Here is a 20,583-nt window from a genome sequence, read left to right as displayed (position 1 = left end):
GTTTCTATGGTGCTCATTTTTGTGCACTGGTCTTGTTGAATTTTATATACTTTTTAAAAATCAGTATCTTGTGTGTGACTCATCATTCAATTCCTGTATTTTGTCTTTTGAAAGAACAAGGACATGTAATTAAAGGTTAATTAAAATAAATGAACTCTACCCGGCAAAAATATGTAAGATCAGAGAAAGCAAGTCATTTCCCAATGAATGAGATTCCCTAAGACTTGCAGCTAACAAAGAAAAGAAAGGAATACCCCCAGTGAGAAATGGAGAAAACAGAGGAGATAATCGTAAAGAATGGTTAACCACAAAATAGAGAGAAGATTCTAGAATAGGTTGTGGGATGTTTGTAATGCTTTGAACCTTCACCAAGCAGACGTGTAGGTGCTGGAAGCACACTAAAAATGTTTGTTTTCAGCAACCAAAACCAGACACATTTCAATCCAAAATACAAAACTAACCAAAACTTGTTTTGGTTGTCAGCAACCAGAAAGTGATTTTTGGTTGGCTTCAGATTGTTGATTTTTTTTAATGAAAATGAACATTTCCCATAGCAATTTCTGTTTGACTGAAAAAAGCCATTCTGCATTGAAAAAACATTTCAACCAAACAAAAAAAAGTCTACCAACTGTAATGATTTTTCTCAGGGCAGTTTCTGTCATCTGTTTTTCACCTGCCCAGTATATCAGCTCCAGCACTTTCTCTACTATCTGGCTATGTCTCTCAAGTTTCCCTATATATATATATAATAATGTATCACTGTAGTTTCAGGAGATTTTCCAGAAATTATATTATTTATTGTTTCAGAAATTATATTGCAAAATTTCTTCCTTGATAAAGTTTGTATTAAGAATGATACTGTCTTTTCTAAAAGTTAAGTCTATCCTACTCACCACTGTAATGTTGTTTTCTCCATCCCCTGAAGTCTTTGCAGGATTGAGGCTTTAGTCACTGGAAGGTCATAGTTTTTAAGCTCATCTCTCGGTTCACCTCAGCCAGTACCCCTCCTATGGATCCCCTGCCGGAGCTTGGAAGGTTTCCTGGTGCAACCTTGGACGAGGGAGCGAAGTGGAAAAAAAAGTCAGATTAAGAAATGGATGAAAAAAATAGAGCAGAGAGTGGGCAGAGTGGAAAACAAATTCAGATAAACATTGTGAAAAATGGGGCAAAGAGGGGGAGGCAGAAAGAGAACATTTCTAATTAAAAATAGGTAGTGTTTATCATCTTACTTCTAGCTACTGTAGGGATTCTTCTATCACTGATACACACCCAGACTTCCATTTAGCTCTTTGTTAACTGTAATAAACTTTTTGAAAACCCTCCTGAGATTACAAGAGAAAAAAGCTTCACAGATTGGAGCTAGTGATGAACATCCATTCATTTAGTAAGAAAATAAGAGCTAGGAATAGTATTATGTCTATTGGTGGAAGTTCAATATTGATGTCTTAGGTTGCAGGGTATTCACACAGAGTAACTCTGCTTTGGGCTTTTGTAAATAAGAATTTGGTGGCAGAAAAATAATAATGCTCCATGAGGAGTTTAGAATCATTGCAGTTAATTGAGTTGATGAGGAGACTAGCATGCCAACACTTGAATACTGTATTTCCTGTGCCCTAATTGATTTACCTAAATAAACATTTATTCAGCAGCTGTCAAGAGTATGGACAGTAAAATCAGTATAAGTGGGTGTAGTTCTTAGCCTGTATCAAGGAACTTAATTTTCAAAAGTGACTAGTGATTTTGGATGCCTCAGTTTTTCGATGTGCAACTTTAAATATTTTAAAGGGGCCCGATTTTCAAAAAGCGCTGAGCCCCAGCTTCTGAAATGTAGACCCTTCTCAGGCATCCAGAATTGGACACTAAAAATTACTACTCGCTTTTGAAAATTTAAGTTTTTATCTTTGTATGATTGTGAAAGGGAAGGAGACTGATAACAGATGTACAATAGGAAAGTTTTAATGTTTGTGCATTGGAGATTTCAAACTGGAATCTGCATATAACATGTAGACTGACTCTAAGAAGTCTTATTGATCAGAGATATTCTGATCAGATGATTGAGGTAAAATTTACAGTAATTTGAAAGAAATCTGTTGACAATCAGCTGTTTTACTAAAAGGCAAATGAAAACAGATCAGTTGATCAAGGTTAAAAAGATTAGACACTCTGACCAATTGAATCATTACAGGCTTCCAAAGGAGGAGAGAAGATAACCAGAATGTTTTAAAACAATTCACATTCTATACCACTGACATGGTGTTATTTACATACTACAAACAGAGATGAATCTCCAGCATAAAAGTAACAATATTTTGTTTTCTTTCCCCAAGTTTAAGTTTTAATTCTACTTTATCTAATGCCTTTGGAGTGTTCTGAAGTTTCTCTTCTGACAACAACCTAAAATATTCTGGATGTGGTATTTATGTAATCCCAGATTTAGTAATGTGCATTTTTACACTCATAACTGCATATGTATAATTGTGAACACCTAGTGGTCAACTAAAACACTTCATTTATGTATATTATATAAAGGTCCTTGCACTGAATCATCACATGCCCAGGTGCAAAGTGTGTATGCATAATTTAGGCATCCATGTCTGAAAACTTGGCTCATAATGTTTAGTAATTATAAAAACATATTAACTCAAATGGCTAGTAATAGTTCATAAACGTCAGATGGTAGCTGAAGGATAAAAGGAGTGGTATATAAATATAATAGTATATTGCACCTATTTAATGTATCTATACCCATCTACCTATGAATTGAACTGAAACACTTCCCCTAACTATGTTAAGAAGCTTGTAGAGCCAGCTTTGGACGCTGGGAGCTATTCCTTTCCAAACTTCTCTTCAGGAAGGGTAGTCACTAGGGCCCCTCGCTTCTTTCAGTCCCAAAGCCAACAGGGGTGCTGCCATCTACAAAACCCCACAAGAATCCATCACTTCAGATAATCTTGCTGAGACCTAAGATTGCAGCACTATGTCATTTTGGGTCTTGCAAATGTCTTCAAACTGGCTCTGGAGATTTGAGCACTGGTGTCTATATGAATCTTTGCAGCTCTCCTTAGCATGGACTGTTAGAAGTGCAGGCATTATGCTAAAAAGTTGGTGAACTGAATTTTTTCTCAGTTGAACCACAAACATTTAAAGTACTGAATAGCTTCAGTATTCAGTACCAAGAGTACTATAAATATTTATTATTTGTGTTATGGGATTGTCTAAGAGCCCCAATCAAGCACTGAGCTACCATAGTACTGGGCACTGTATCCAGAGGCGTAGCGAGCGCCCTCCGTACCCTCCGACCGGAGGGGGCCCCGCAAGGAAGGGGGCCCCTAAAAGTGGCAAAATAAATACCGCATTCCAGTTTCTACATTGTAAGGGGCCCCGCGCAAGGAAGGGGCTCCCTAAAAGTGGCAAAATAAATACTGCATTCCAGTATCTGCATTGTAAGGGGCCCCGCCCGGACATATGTTCGGAGGGGGCCACCTTTCGGAGGGGGCCACGTTCTTTGTTGCTACGGAACTGACTGTATCAGCCCTTATTACGAAGACAGTCTTTGCTCCAAACAGTTTACAAACTAAGCAAGTACGCCAACTTTTAGCTCGACTTTAAATGGGCCAGTAGCTTAGTCAGCATTTCAATAGGATGTTAGCACTGCAGCTGATGTTCCAAGGTGTGCTATAAGATGGTACCCGTCTACATGTCTATGATTAGAATTAAGCCCTAAAATGTTCATTATATTGAACTATAAAGCTTTTATACGAGGGAGCCCCATTTTTTTTGTTCTTTTTATTATTGGCATGCCAACCTTCTGCACCAGTTAATTTAGGTCTGAACTGGATTCAAATGCTAGTTCCATGGCCACAAAAAGACTGCTCTCTTGCTTGCTGAGTCATGTGGGGAGCTCTGCAGAGGTGGAGAAGCCCAGTAGACTGAAGTCACTAGCGCCGTCTCACTCTGTGGCAGGAGCATGCAGAAAGTGGAAAATGAAACTTCTGGACCGAAGAGCTTTTCAACCAAGTCTGAAGTTTCAGTGGTGCAGACAATCATCAGACTTCTTGTGAAAGCCCATCACTGCTGGGCTACGTGGCCCATTTATAACTGGAACTCTCCTGACACTGCAGGTGGGGAATCGGGGGGAGGAGATGCGGCCGTGAAACTTGCAGCAGAGTACGGCATGTTGAATATAATACTCCTGCACTGTAAAGGTCCGGACTCACCCCTGCGGCACCTCCTGCTGGTTACTCCGGGGAATCAGCTCACCAGCCTCTGGATCGCCCTCTGCAGGCTGATGATCCACCTGTCCTCTTTTGGCGCCTGTGTCCCTCCCAGGAACCAGTGCCCCTATTACTGGGATGCTGCCCCCTGGCAGTACCCCACAGATCTGGGTCTCCCCTCCCTGGGGAACCTCCACCCACTATCCCCACCTTGCCTCAGCACTAGGCCACTGCCAGTCACCAACTAGCCCCTGCTCCCTGGGGCAGACTGTAGTATAGGCCACTCATCACTGGCAAGGGGGGTTTGGACCTGCTGCCTTGGCCTAGCCCTGGGCTGCCCTCTGCAACCCCCAGTACCCCTTGGCCTTCCGCTCGGCCGCAGCCTGGGGCTTTCCAGGCTGGAGCTCCCCAGCTCCTCAGCCTTTCCCCAGCCCTGCTCCACTCAGGCACTCTTTGTCTAGCTCCCTGCAGCCAAGCCCTTCTCTCTCTCTCTGAAGACAGAGAGAGACTCCTCTGTCCTGAGCTCCCTGCCTTTATAGGACCTGCTGAGGCCTGATTGGGGTGTGGCCCCAGCTGCAGCCACTTCCCCCAATCAGCTCAGCCTTCACGCTGCCTGCTCCCTGGGCTATCTCAGGCCCTTCCAGGAGGAGCAGGTGTCAACCCTGCTACATGCACCCTGGAATCCACTTCCAGGCACAAAGAAGGAGACAGCTGCTATAATGCTTAAAGCTATTTTAAACTACAGGTATTGTCGCAAAGTTCACTACATCTGATCCGTCATATTTTATGGTATTCAAACAGTAAACACAGAACTCAAAGCTTAAGGTAGCACTAAACACACCCAAGGGCCCTTAGCTCTACTCCCCTTCCATAAGTCCTGCCATGCGGGCAGGGGACTGGACTTGATGACCTCTCGAGGTCCCTTCCAGTCCTGGAATCTATGAATCTATGAATCTATAAGTCCAAAATGTTAAGTAATCCCCATTACTACCTCCTCTTTGTCTCTCTCCTTTTTAAAAAACTCTCCTAGGCCCTGATCCCATAAAGTGCTTCAGCATGTGTGTAACTTTAAACACATGAGTAATCCCATTGAAGAACATAAGAACATAAGAACGAACATACTGGGTCAGACCAAAGGTCCATCTAGCCCAGTATCCTATCTTTCAACGGTGGCCAATGCCAGGTGCCCCAGAGGGAATGAACAGGTAAATCATCAAGTGATTCATTCCATGTCACTCATTACCAGCTTCTGGCAAACAGAGGCTAGGGACACCATCTCTGCCCATCCTGGCTAATAGCCATTGATGGACCTATCCTCCATGAACTTATCTAGTTCTTTTTTGAACCCTGTTATAGTCTTGGCCTTCACAACATTCTCTGGCAAGGAGTTCCACAGATTGACTATGTGTTGGTGAAGAAATACTTCCTTTTGTTTGTTTTAAACCTACTGCCTATTAATTTCATTTGGTGGCCCCTAGTTCTTGTGTTATGAGAAGGAGTAAATAACACTTCCTTATTTACTTTCTCCACACCAGTCATGATTTTATATTCAATCATATCCCCCCTTAGTCATCTCTTTTCCAAGCTGAAAAGTCCCAGTCTTATTAATCTCTTCTCATACGGAAGCCGTTCCACATCCCTAATCATTTTTGTTGCCCTTTTCTGAACTTTTTCCAATTCTACTATACCTTTTTTGAGACGGGGCAATGACATCTGCACACAGTATTCAAGATTTGGGTGTCCCATGGATTTACATAGAGGCAATATGATATTTTCTGCCTTATTATCTATCCCTTTCTCAATGATTCCCAACATTCTGTTCACCTTTTTGACTGCCCCAGCACATTGAGTGGATGTTTTCAGAGAACTATCCACAATGTCTGCAAGATCTTTTTTCTTGAGTGGTGGTAACAGCTAATTTAGACCCCATCATTTTACCTGTATAGTTAAAGATAAGATAATATGGAGATATACCTATCTCATAGAACTGGAAGGGACCTTGAAACATCATTGAGTTCAGTCCCCTCCCTTCACAGCAGGACCAAGTACCATCCCTCGCAGATTTTTGCCCCAGATCCCTAAATGGCCCCCTCAAGGATTGAACTCACAACCCTGAGTTTAGCAGGCCAATGCTCAAACCACTGAGTTATCATTGTGATTATGTTTTCCAATATGCATTACTTTGCATTTATCAACATTAAATTTTGCCACCTCACTGTTTACCCCTTTTTCCAGATCATTTATGAATACGTTGAATAGGACTGGTCCCAGTACAGACCCCTGGGGGATACCACTATTTACCTCTTTCCATTCTTAAAAGTGACCATTTATTCCTATCCTTTGTTTCCTATCTTTTAACCAGTTACCAATCCATGAGAGGATCTTTCCTCTTATTCCATGACAGCTTACTTTGCTTAAGTGCCTTTGGGGAGGGACCTTGTCAAAGGCTTTCTGAACATCTAAATACACTATATTCACTGGTTCCCCCTTGTGCACATGCTTATTGACCCCCTCAAAGAATTCTAGTAGATTGGTGCGGCATGATTTCCCTTTACAAAAACCATGTTGACTTTTCCCCAACAAATTATGTTCATCTATGTGTCCGAAAATTTTGTTCTTCACTATAGTTTCAACCAGTTTGCCTGGTAGTGAAGTCAGGCTTATTGGCCTGTAATTGCCAAGATCACCTCTGGAGCCCTTTTTAAAAATTGGCCTCACATTAGCTATCCTCCAGTCATTTGGTACAGAAGCTGATTTAAATGACAGGTTACAGACTACAGTTAGTAGTTCTGCAATTTCACATTTGAGTTCCTTCCGAACTCTTGGGTGAATACCATCTGGTCCTGGTGACTTATTACTGTTTAATTTATCAATTTGTTCCAAAACCTCCTCTAATGACACCTCAGTCTGGGACAATCCCTCAGATTTGTCATCTAAAAAAGAATGGGTCAGGTTTGGGAAACTCCCTCACATTCTCAGCCATGAAGATCGATGCAAAGAATTAATTTAGTTTCTCCGCAATGGCCTTATCGTTCTTGAGTGCTCCTTTAGCATCTCGATCGTCCAGTGGCCCCACTGGTTGTTTAGCAGGCTTCCTGCTTCTGATGTACTTAAATTTTTTTTTGCTATTACTTTTTGAGTCTTTGGCTAGCTGTTCTTCAAATTCTTTTTTGGCCTTCCTAATTATATTTTCACACTTCATTTGCCAGAGTTTATGCTCCTTTCTATTTTCCTCACTAGGATTTAACTTCCACTTTTTAAAGGATGCCTTTTTGCCTCTCACTGCTTCTTTTACTTTGTTGTTTAGCCATGGTGGCACTGTTTTAGTTCTCTTACTATGTTTTTTAATTTGGGGTATACATTTAAGTTGAGCCTTTATGTGTCTTTAAAATGTTTCCATACAGCTTGCAGGGATTTCACTTTTGGCGCTGTACCTTTTAATTTCTGTTTAACTAACATCCTCATTTTTGTGTAGTTCCCCTTTGTGAAATTAAATGCTACAGTGTTGGGCTGCTGTGGTGTTTTCCCCACCACAGTGATGATAAATTTAATTATATTATGGTCACTTATATTGTGGTCACTATTACCAAGGGGTCCAACTATATTCGCCTCTTGGACCAGACCCTGTGCTCCACTTAGGACTAAATCAAGAATTGCCTCTCCTCTTGTGGGTTCCAGGACTAGCTGCTCCAAGAAGCAGTCATTTAAGGTGTCAAGAAACTTTATCTCTGCATTCCATCCTGAGGTGACATGTATCCAGTCTATATAGGAATAGTTGAAATCCCCCATTATTATTATTGAGTTTTTTATTTTAATAGTCTCTCTAATCTCCCTGAGCATTTCACAGTCACTATCACCATCCTGGTCAGTTGGTTGGTAATATATCCTTACTCCTATATTCTTATTATTAGAGCATGGAATTACTCTCCCTGAATACATTCCTCATCACTGTTACAGCTGGGGTGACCAGAAGCAGAGATGAGTCCATCTTGACTCAGAGGCTGCGCGTTACCTTATTAATTGGGTAGTCAGATTCCCTCAGTGTAGATTCCGGTAAGTCTATTTGCCAGCTCCTTTCACTGTTTACTTCTTCCTACCAGCAGCATGTCTGCTCTGTGTGTGTTAAACTTGAAGCAACTTGTCATCCCTCGGTTTATTTCTTCCAGACCCTGGGACATTCTGGTGATGGCTATATCAGAATGTAAAGTTGAGAACAAAAAAGTACACTGATGACATTCAGATTTACAGAGGATACTGGAATCTGTGGCCTCTCTAAGACTTGGTCTATGCTAGAAAATTAGGTCAGTTTAATTATGTCAGTCAGGGGTGTGAAAAATTCACACCTCAAGCAGTGTAGTTAAGGTGACCTAAGTCCCCATGTAGACAGGGCTAGGTTGACGGAAGAATTCTTCCATCGACCTAGACACCGCCTCTCAGGGAGATGGATTACCTAAGCCAACAGGAAACTCCCTCCCATCAGCATAGGTAGTGTCTACACTGAAGCCCTGCAGTGGTACAGCTATGCCATTGTAGCATTTTAAGCATACACAAGCCCTTAGTGGTCTCATATATACTTTAAGTCATTTTCTCTGGCCTGCTTAGACCCCTTTGGGGCACTCCAGTAGCATAAATGGGGACAGAAAATGATAAGATCTCCCAGTTGGGTAGTTGTAGAGACTATTCTAACTTCCAGTAGGGACTGAACTGGCCCAAGCGTCTATAAAAGTGGCTGAAAGTTACTTTCTCCTGGCACATGACCTTACACTGAGCACAGCTCAGCCAGATCGGGGAGCTGGACTACTGGGGCAAATTCATCCCAGGCGTAACAACTTCTCATCTTTGGTTTAACTATATTTACTTTAATGCAGTGCTAAATTTATCCTTGTTATAAATTTATTAAAGTTAACGGAGTTACACTAGAGATGAGTTTGGTCCATTGTTCCAATTTCATCTCAGAACCTGACAGTTCTAAACCCTAAAGTTTCTGGGCCAGATCCAAAGCTAGTGTAAATTGGCATCGCTCCATTTGGCTCTTTGTGTAGAAGTAACTATCTTACCCATCATGCTTTCAATTCTGTCACCCCTCTGCCAAGTTATAGCAGATTCTGAGACCTTACAAATAGATTTCCCGTTCAACAGCCTCTGGGTATATTCTTAATGCAACTTTTTTACTTCACTCTACAAGCACCAGTCCTTGAACCGAGGTGGTCACAAACAGTACATCGGCAATCCCGTCTTTTTGGGACCTCAATCCAAACACCAGTGCTTGGTTCCCAGGGAGCAATTCTGCTTTTGATAAGTGACTCTAATTAGAGAGATTAAGGCAGAGCACAAACTCCCATGCTACCTACCACAGCTCCTCAAAAAAATACAAACTTTTTTTTAACGATTGACCAGTGCTCACATGCTAAGAAAAAGAACTGGGAAAACTACACAGAACAGCACCATGATGTGACTCCCACCACAACAACATCTTTCATGGTGGTTCATTGTCACCCCGTCATATTTTCAAAAAAGCGACACCTTCAAAATTAAAATAAATGGTGTTTTCTCTATTATGACATAGGTTATTTCATAATGTACTTACAGCAAGAATTCATTAGCTCAAACAGAATCCTTAAAATACAAGATCACAGGTGTGATGCCAGCTTAGTCCATTTCCTTGGGAATAACTAGATTTCTAATGCTTTTAGAATAGTTTAAAACTATGGCATGTGTTTTGGAAAAAGCTACCATCACGCTTTGCAGAAATCCTTTACACTTGAGAAAATATTTAGAAACCCACTAGCTTTTGTCACAAAATGAAGCTAACCAATTTAACCATTTTCTCTTCAGTAGGCCACTGAAGAAAAAGAAAGAAGCCTTTCAATGTGAGAGCGAAGCTCTTCTTTCTTGGAAACCTAGCTCTTATTGCCAGTAAATATGGAGATGTCTTTTACAAACGTCACAGATGATGTGGTCAAACTAGCTGAAAGTGGAGCAAGATGTATAAAAATAGAGCAACAAAAGTGATCTACCAACACATCAGCAATAAATTATCTATATGAACATCTCAGCACAGAAGCTGCTTTGAGGGTTAACAGAATTAGGTTAACCTTTGTCATCTAATACAGTTTTGCTATATCCCACAGGCTGCTGTGACTATACCAGAGGCAGGAAGGAGTGGGGAGAATGAGACTGTATTCTCTTTTCAGGTCTGGTCTTCTTTTAGTTCTACTGTGTCTTTTCATTGCTGAAGGCAAAAAGGCATCCTCAGGCAAGAACAGCTGTCGAAAAGGAATGATCTCCAAAGTGACAGAGAACCTATATGTCAAGGCAACTACTTTCAAAGCATCTATTCCAGTAAGTTAATCCCATTGGTTGGAAAGATTATATGTTCATTTTTACTTATTTACAGATGTTTCTGTGGCATCAGAGTATCTGAGCACCTGGCAATTTTAATAAATTAATCCTCACTACACTGCCGTGAGATCGGACAGTATTGTTATCCCAGTTTTAAAGATGGGTAAAACGAGGGGGCACAGCCAGGTTAAGTGACTTTCCTAAGGTCCAGGAGGAAGTGTGTGGCAGAGTTGGGAACAGAACTCAGATCTCCTGACTTCTAGTCGTACGTATTAATTATTATTATAATAATTTATTTGTATTACCATAGCACCTAGGAGCCCCAGCCATGGCCCAGGACCCCATTGTGTTAGGTGCTATAAAAACACCAAATAAAAAGTCCATCTTTCCTCCTTCTGGTCTGGAGGAGAAGGTTAGATGTATATTAATCTAAATTAATATTAATTCATTATTCTTTATAGAAAGATCTCATCAAGAACAGAAGATTGTTAAAAAAGACAACCAAAAAGTTGTTTATGGTAAGATCTGGATTCTTTGTTTTCCACTTCTTTACTTTGATCATATTTCATTCTGAATGAGGTGGGAGTGGCTGATCAAAAGGAATGGTTTCTGATAGAGAATTTGGTGATTGTGTTTAATTCCGAGGGACAATATTAGACTGAGAACTATAGATTGAAAAACTCACTTCTGAGGGTACGAATAACACATTGGCCTATTAACACTGAAAAAGATTCTCTTACAGGCCACAGAGCACTGGGGTGTAGGGGGAGGGAATGGGAAAGGGAAGGGCTGAGTGACTGAAGTGCCAGGTGGGAGCAGTTGGAGGCACTTTGTCCCTGTGTAAGGTAGAGGCTGGAATAGGATTTGGGAGGATAATTGGGAAGACCAGTAGCGGTGCTTGGGCCGGGGGGAAGCACATGCTCAAAGAGGCACTTGCTACACCAGTGAAAACAGTATAGCAGGTGCTCTTCCCCAGTTGTACTTTCCAGGGGATAGCTAGTTCACCTGAGGGCCAAGACCACAGTTATGCCCCCAACCTGCCCACATATAGCCTGTTAGGGGTGTGTATTATGACAGGAAGGCTAGTGGCCCCACATAGCACTCAGGAATCCCAAACAGCTGCGTTGAATTCCTTATCCCGCCCCACCCCCCCTTATTGCACTGGAAAGGAGAATTGGACTCCTGCCTCCCAGAGAATCCACATAAGGACACCTATAATTTGGCCCAAATAATGTAATGCAGGGTTCACTATATTTGCTACATGTCTATGTTTTGCATTTTAGGACAGAAAATAATAGATTCATTGATTGTACTTTTGTTAATGATCAGTCTCTGGTGTATTTTGCTTTCGGGTTAGCACGATATTGCACTGTCTGGGTTGCAAACCCCCCTGGGGTAATGTTTATTTGTTCACAAAAATAAAAGCAAATGGCTGTCCATTGGGATGATAAAGAAATTGACGAAAGGATTCCTATTGCCTGTGCGTTTTATAAATGCTGAATTTGATAAAACTTAAATTTTAGGCCAAATTTGATGTGACAGTTTCACACTAAATTAATGTCTGACGTATTTTATTTTCAGAAAAATTGCAGCGTTCGAGACCAGCTTCTCTCATTCTACGTGAAAAATGTTTTTGGAGGCCTTGGTATTGGAAGTGACAAGGTGTACATAGTTAGCGCCTTTCAGACCCTGCAGGAGAACCTAAGCAACTGTGTGAGTATCTTCTTTGAAGTGACGTGAGCCAGGCTATCCCAAGCACCAGAAAAGAGCTAGATCATCCTTCTAGCAGGCGGGGTGATTCAGAGTCACAGAGTGCGTTCCCGGGGCTTCCCAGTTGTGCGGGGGAAAATTTTACTACACTCATTTAGCATATGCCTAAAGCTAGCGCTGCTCACTCTCCATCTACTGCTTCCAGGGTGCAGCTACAACCTGAGTACTGAGGCTGCAGTTGGACAGGGTAGGGCTGGAAGAGGGGGACTCTGAACTCTAGCCAATGCCCCAGCACAGCAGGGCACAATCTCCTGGAGATTAGCTGGAGGTTGTCTTGTGCCGACACAGAAAACACTCTGTGTGAAGGAAGCCTGAAGACAGGGTTTTTTCCCCTCACAGAAGACTCCTAACTCCACTGACCTCCATAATAACTAGAGATGCTCACACAGCATAATACCTTCTATGTGTTCCTACTTCAGCAAAGTACCTTTAATGAGTGCCTAATTCTTACCCCCACTTCTTTAATGCAGCAAAAAAAATATATATATTTCCATTTGAAACAGCTGCACGTGTTTCATGAAAAATAAGACAAGAATCCCAAAGTATTTTGAAACAATGTTGACTGTATCATGAAACTTCTGTTATTTACTTTCCTGAGTTTTATTTGTATGAAAACAGGACTGTTGGTCCTTAGAAATTCATCCCCTCCACCTGCATTTCTCTCATTTGAAATCACAATCCCTTGCCATGTCATAAACTCTTCCAAGGTTGCCAGTCAGGTGTCACAAATAGAGGATTCTGATTATAAGTGACCATAGGTGCTGGAACTAGGTGTGCAGGGGGTGCTGCTGCACCCCCAGGCTTGACATGGTTTCCATCATATACAGGGTTTACAGTTTGGTTCAATGGCTCTCAGCACCCCCCACTGTACAAATTGTTCCAGTACCCCTGGAAATGACTAGCTGTTTATACACAGATAAGGAATGAAAGAGGGGAGAAATGTATGACACAAGTTATAGAATCAAAATGTATCTAATTATATCTATTAATAAATGTATAAGAAGTAGATGTTAGTTCCATACAAATATTTGCAGTACAAAATAATCAGGTATAGAGAAGCCTTTGCAGCATTACAGCTCAACTAAAACACATTCTACATGTTTGTACCATGTGAAAACATTAAAATATCAATGGGAAAAACTCCACCAATACTCAGACTCTATAGTTAAGGACATCCTAGGTTTTTGTATGTTATAGCATTTATATATATATATACTACATTCATACATACATGCATGCACACCCATTATGTAGTGTGCCATAATTTGATGTCTTTCACATGTGCAGTTTGCCATATTGTATTTAAAATGTAAAGAAATTCCACTGTTTTTTCTGAAAATCAATTATGCCATTAAAGGCACCAACACATTCCAAGAAACTCAAACTACCAGCAATGACTGAATTATGAATATCAATTACTACTAAATAATTGCACTCGTTGCAACCTGTAGCACACTCTAACCTACAAATAACTTGGATCCTGTACTGTATAACTATGTAGACAAGATACACTGGGTTTTGTGTTGTATTGCACATTTAGAGCCAGTGCTTACTAGATAAAAATCTAAATATGTTAGAGTGTAGATTTCTGGATATTGACAGGAACTGTACTGAAAAAATATTAATAGGAGGGAGAAATCCCCCTCTCTTTTACTAGAAAAAAACAGGTATTTGAGAAAAAATTTAACATTAGCTTTCAGAATTTACTATAGGGCAAGATTTCTCATTTTTGTCATTTTGATAGCACTTTTAAAAATAAACGCTATACTGATTTTAAATCAATGATACAAAACCATACATAAGAATAACATAAAATGTGGACAAAGAACAAAACCAATGAATACTTTACACAAAGTCCTGGATTGCTATAGCGCTTCATCCCCAAATGGCTTAGCAATCTCATGATCCTCTTATTTGCACATCTGTTGTCTCCTTTAGATAAGATATAAAACATAAAAAGGAAGAATGTCTTATGTATAAGATGCTCATAAGAAGGAATTTCTTCCATGTCAACATACCGGTTATGGAGGATGGCACACAACGATGGTACCACCTTCTGGGAATCAAGTTCTTTGGACAACTAAGGCAATAGTAATTCATTATCAAACAAGCATCTTGTATAGTCCCATGTACTCCAGAAAAGTCATATAGCTAAGATAGTTCTGACTCAGTCACTAACATAGGATTCCTTACTATATATAAAAACTTATATTTTTTTACCAAATATTTCTGATGTAAAGGCATTGCCAAATAATGTGCGCTATATTATCATTCTGATTCTTACACCATTAGCTCAAGTCATTGTCCAGTAGGCTATGGGAAAATTTTTCACAAGCCTCTACGTGATTTAAGAGACCAAATCTCACTTTGAAAAGTGACTTAGGTACTGAGGACCCTTATTCCCATTTATTTCAATGAGACGTGATCTCCAGTGCCTAAATCTCTTTTGGAAATGGATTTAGGCTCCTATGTCACTAAAAGCTTTTGAAAATTTTACCCTACATTTGAACAGTGCACCCAAGTCTAACAAATTCATTGCATGATTTGAACTGTTGCAATTTAATTTCAGACTCACTAGCAGATCTTACACCGCAGCCCAAACATAATCCACCTAAATATACAGAGTGCTCACTTTCCCATTAGGTGGGAAGAACAGTGTGTATAATATGTATGAACACTTGGGGCAGAATTATTCTCTAGAAATTATTTTGGGACAGTTCTATGGCCTGTATTTCACAGAGGGTCACATTAGATGATCACAATGATCCCTTCCGGCCTTGGAATCTATGAATCTATGAACAGTCATTTAAATAAATAAATTTAGTGTCATCTCTTTTGGATGCATTGGATCAGTGGCATACTGTATCACTGTTTAAAAGTATAAAGAATCATGACTAATTTGCCTAAAAAAGTCTAAAAAGAAATGTTTAAATATTTTGTATAGAAAAGTTATAGCATTATCCATTAAAGTAGCTTTTGTTTACATTTTCACTTTCCAAGGCACCTCTGATAAAGGTTAAAGTCAATCTAGATCTCAGTAGTTTTTTGCTTGATTTGTTAATAAGAAATATCAGATCTTGACTTCCTCTTTTGCAGGAGAACTCCTAGAAAGAATGAGAATTAGTGGGACTATGACATCACAAAAGATTTTAACCTGAGTTAAGAGTAGTAGGGATCTTTAGTCAGAATGTCCCAATTTTTAAAATCATTTTCGAATCACTTGGAAAACTTCTTTTAAAATGAACGTTGCTAGTAAAAGACATTGTCAATGGCTTCATGCTCCTGGCTTTGGCAGCTCTGTGATGTTTGTGTGGGGGTCTTTTTTTTGTGTGTGTGCTCTTTGGGAGAGTGAGTCTCCCCTAAGTTTCTCTTCTATTCTGCTACACAAATTCCAAACCTGGACTCCCTACTTTGCCATCAATTTAATCAGTCCACGTTCTTATTATTTGTATTGTGGTAGCACTCGGAGGTGCCAGTGAGGTTTGGAGTTCCACTGTGCCAGCTGGTGTGCAGACACAGCATAAAGGATACTCCCTGACCCTAAATGCCAATTCAATCAAAGAATCACAACCAATTCAATAGGGATAGCTCAGTGATCTAAGCATCACACAGGCTCCCTGGAACCATAGGTTCAGACATCAGCTGCTCAGCCCTTCGTCCTTCTAAATAAAGCTCCTGATTTTGCCCTCCTTACGTTGAGCAGTAACTTACTCCTGGAGCAGGCCCACTTTTTAACTCAAGCAGATGAGCAGTTTTGACAGTTTTTCCTGAAGAGTCAAAGGTAGCAAGTCTTTACGTTTGCTTTCTTTCTCTAATGTTGCTGCCAGCGCTCTAGGGCCCCATCTGCTGATTGATGCCATGAAGGTCACTGCAGGAGGCACCGTAGGCTGCTGAAGGGAAATAAAAAAGATTCAGAATGATAAAAGCAATGTACTGGACCAGTATCTTACTGAATTCCAATCTTTAGTTTTTACAGTATGGGTTAGACTAAATAAACCCTTTCCCTCCACACCCAGCTTCATTTTGATCCTTTAGTGATTACATAAATCTATGTTTCAGATATCCGCATGTGGCTGATCGGATACCACTACTTGACACTTACATCTATGGCTTCCTTGCAAGATTTAGTTACAGGAGAAAACGGTTGTCAGGTTTTATTCCGACAAAACTCCCAATGACTTCAATGGGAATTGAAAGTTTGCAGAATTGGGCCCTTAATTAGCATTAAAAATGGGAAGAACAATCATTAAAAATTCCATATGGAAACGTAAATTAACTTTGTAAATAGCTTTAAACCCATTTTAAGTAACCATGTAAGGGAACAGAATTACACTCACTACTTTGCAGAGGTCTCTTAAAAGAAGGAGGTTCCCAATGTGAGTGGTCCATTGTACAAGTTTCACTGTCTTATGTTCTACAGCTTTCCCAAGTGTGCTCACATATCTTCCAAAAGCTTATATAAACTCACCCATTTACAACAGCAAGTATGGCCCAAATGTTGCTACCTTTACACATCTGTATCAGGAGGCCATATGACGGGCTCTGTTCTTACTTATTATCAGTTGCTTACACCAGACTCCACATTACAAGAAGTTCTTCTGATTTTCTTCTTGTCCCTTCAGCTACCATGTGCTCCAACCACTAGAGTAACTACGGCTGTCAAAAAAATAAAGAAAACGTTTGATAAGGTAAAGCCCTGATAGTTGATTTCAAAGTTGCACTGTTTGAAAACATGGCTGACTTCTGCTTCTAACACCTTTCTCTTACTGACAGCTTGGAGAAAAGGGCATCTACAAAGCCATCAGTGAACTTGATATTCTCCTTCCCTGGATTCAGACTTACATAGAAACCATCAAATAGAAGTCAAGGAAAGTGACACAAGGAAAATGCCACCATACTGTGCACGCTAATCAAAACAAAAAAGCACTGCAAATCATCAGAAAGAGGATTATGCAATCAGCCTGGCAGTAATTGTATCACACTGCAAAAGTGGTTTTGGTCCATAACGTCATCAAGGCTGGGGTTTCCAAGAGTGCTCAGAGTTGGTCTAACTGTTCCCACTGAAGTCAATGGTGGGAGCAAATTCAGGCCTACCTGGAGCACTTTTGAAAGTCCCACCCAAAGACCATATATTCCAGTAGCAGTACCAACAAATTGGTAGAGTACCACTGGCAGATGACATAGCCCTTGCTAGAACTTCACTCATTGCTTTGTACTTTGGGATAAAGCGCTATATCTAGTGATTTTAGTTTCAGCACAAGTGGTTCTAATTACCTCACTGGCATTTGTCTTTAAGGCTTACTTTTGTGCTTTGTTACAGATGTAGACACTGCTGGTGTGTAATGTTATATATGTAAATGAGACATGTTAAGTGTTTGTCGTTACTGTTAATTTAAGGTACTTCATGATGTCTAAAAACGTATACCATTGTTAATGACAAAATATCTACCTATTCCTCATGCGTGTTCTTTGAGATGCTGCTAACTATCACTGAAATGATGCAATGCAGAAAGCATATCACAGCATGGAATGCAGAGATGATAAATAAATTAATACAATTACTGATCTGGGAGATTGGGTGTGCAAGGTAAATTTAGCCTAAGTGTAAGTATTATTAAAATGAGGCTAAGGATTTACAATGAATCTTTCATATACTGTATAATTAAGAAAGAGCTCTAGTCTGAAATAGAACTGACTATAAATATTTTAAAAAATTCCCACTGCAGACTAATCAGGAATTCAAAATTATTTTAATCCATAGTATAGAGTATATATGTTGGTGTTTGCAAATACATGGTGGTATAAGTTTGCAGCACCAAGCTGCACAGTAACTAATGTTCACACATCACTTTACTGACCCAATGACACATAGGGCCACAACTTGCCTTGTGCAGTAACACTCCATTACCCAACGGTGTGTTTTTTTCTCTAAGGGCAAAGATCCCCAAAGTGTGGGGTGCGCCCCCCAAGAGGGCACAGAGGAACATGCAGGGATGGGGTGCAGCCAAGCCCATGGGGGTGGGGAAGCGGGAGGAGGGAGCGCCACCCAGCTCCACTCCTGGTCCCGGCCCCGGCTGCTGGTCCTGTGCCCAGGGCTCCGCTCCTGGCCCTGTGCCTGGGATCCTGGCTGCCGGCCTTGGCCCCCGGCCTTGGCTCCACTCCTGGCCCCACCCTCGCCCCCAGCTGTAGCCCCAGCCTCAGTCTCAGCCCCCTTATCCCTGTCCACATCCCCCCTTCTCAGAGCTGCGGCCCCGCTCCTGGCTCTGGCTCCGGCGGGAGGTGGGGGAGGAGTTTAAGCCTTAGGGCATTGTGCACTGGAGCCCCAGGGAACCTGACTGCCGGGGCTTCAGTGGCTGTGGAACCTGGCTGGCGGAGGCTCTGCAGGGGAGGGAACAAAGCCCAGGGGATGGAGCAGCCCCACGCTCCCTGGGGACAGTATCAGGGCCAAGTTTGGTGGTGGGGTGGGGTGAGATGGGATGAAGATGTTGCTAAACCCCTGCCCAGAAGGAGGGCTGCTGCAGAACCTGTGAGTTCGGGGCGAGAACAGGCTGGAAATCACTTCCCTCCCCCCACCCACTCCAGTGATGTTTAGAACTAAAGTTGTCTTAATTTTTTTCTTCATACCTTAAATATTATAATGTGGCTACATTTTGTACTCTGGTTATGTGTATTACAGTTGTACTCTCCGAGATATTTAAGCAGTATTTTAACTCTTTGGCTCCCCCCCACTTCTACAAAGGTCCTGGAGCCCTTGCATGCTACCCCTTATTGAGGCTGGATCAGAGGGTTCCAATTCACCCTTTACTGCAGACCATTCTAATGTGGTCCATACTGCCTCCCACACAAAACCTTCTTTGTCTTTCACAGTCAGGATGGCTCAGGGACCCACTGCATGGCTGGCTCTACTCTGCTTCCTCAAACAGCCCTACTATATATTATAAAAGCAGGATTTTGCTCATTGTATACACAGTATCAACAAAATATCTATGTACCGTGACATGTGAAGCCAACCAATATGCAGTGGCAATTTGCAATACACTCTAATTTTCTTTAGCATCAATTACTTCATTTTAAAAATGGATACCAACATTTTGATAGATTTCTGGAAACCTGTCAGAAATCATAGCAGCATTTACGGATGACAAGCTATTATTTTCAATCCATGGGTTAATTATAATGACTGATCGCAGACTCTGTCACTCACATAGGAGAACAGAAAACAATCCCTTTATATTTATGTATAACATGAAGAATGATGAGATGAAGAAAGGAGCCTTTCAGCACACGCAATGAACTGTCATAACATCAGCTCGTCAGCTTTGCATTCTGGCAATTAACTTTCAGCAGTAGTATTTACCACAGACTGAAATATGGGATTTTTTCCCCTGTTAAATTACAAGGACTGCTGCTCTTGAACAAATAGCATTGATTGAATAGTGTGTTTTGACAGAAATAACAGAATAAATTTCAGTGGCAGAATGTATTTCAGTGTTCAGCTATACTGAGTGCAGCGATACTGGCTCAAATTCTTTGCTGGTATAAACTGATGCAGCTCTGTTGACTTCAGTGGAACTATGTTAATTTGCACTATCAGGGAATTTGGTACACAGTGTCTGAAGAACTGAACTAGACATGTCAGGACAAATAGCAAAGTTGTGTTAGTCTTGTAGCTATGTACAGTGACATCTATACTTACTAGACTTGCACTTATCAATCCCCCACATCATCCAGAATAATACATTATATACATATTTCATAGGTTTGGTGAAAATAAGAGAATCTGGAGAGGTATAAGTAAAGGAAAAATTGCATCAGTTTCACGACCATGGACAATTTGCAGGTAAATTACACTTTTTTTTAACTGCTCTATATCTTTAAAGATAGGAAATCAGATGCATTCACATGACAAAATAACAGCTTTGAAAAAAACCCTTTGGTATCTCTTGTGATTGGTCAATGGATGATTGAAAACCTCCTAAAGCTCAGTCTTTACTTTTCAATCCATATCAACCTTTTCACTTCATTCTTTCCTTACACTGCTGGAGAAATCTTATTATTTTAAGTACCCAATGACAGGATGCATTATGTAGGTTAAAAGGATAGGATTAAAAAGGAGGAGCTAGATGCTGGATGGTGAAGAGGAGAAGACTGAAGTTACTAGCATCTGAGAGTTTAAATTGTCACATAATGTCTGTTAAAAACTTGATAAAATTAGCTGTCTTATTTAGCTGGAAGCACTTCAGTTTAGCGTGGATTA

At 40.8% G+C, this 20,583-nt stretch overlaps 1 protein-coding gene across 1 annotated transcript; it reads left to right on the top strand.

Moving 5' to 3' along the window:
• The first annotated feature begins 10,136 nt into the window (after positions 1-10,136).
• On the top strand, positions 10,137-17,186 carry IL26 (interleukin 26). Its single transcript, XM_024218282.1, has 6 exons — positions 10,137-10,200; positions 10,426-10,556; positions 11,018-11,074; positions 12,138-12,269; positions 16,949-17,014; positions 17,100-17,186. The coding sequence occupies exons 1-6, from the start codon at positions 10,137-10,139 to the stop codon at positions 17,184-17,186; spliced, it is 537 nt and encodes a 178-aa protein (XP_024074050.1).
• The last annotated feature ends 3,397 nt before the right edge of the window (positions 17,187-20,583 follow it).

This window comes from Terrapene carolina, unplaced genomic scaffold (genome assembly GCF_002925995.2).
Source record: "Terrapene carolina triunguis isolate 2854851 unplaced genomic scaffold, T_m_triunguis-2.0 Scaffold68, whole genome shotgun sequence".
NCBI lineage: Eukaryota > Metazoa > Chordata > Testudines > Emydidae > Terrapene > Terrapene triunguis.
The sequence above is the reverse complement of the archived record's forward strand: the minus strand, read 5'-3'. Positions and strand labels throughout refer to the sequence as shown.

Bases quoted from the DNA above. Each gene is read 5' to 3' on its own strand.
- IL26 (XM_024218282.1), top strand. From the start codon at position 10,137: ATGGAGATGTCTTTTACAAACGTCACAGATGATGTGGTCAAACTAGCT. The intron at 12,270-16,948 runs GTGAGTATCTTC...TTGTCCCTTCAG, and splicing joins AGGAGAACCTAAGCAACTGT to CTACCATGTGCTCCAACCAC. The intron at 17,015-17,099 runs GTAAAGCCCTGA...TCTTACTGACAG, and splicing joins TAAAGAAAACGTTTGATAAG to CTTGGAGAAAAGGGCATCTA.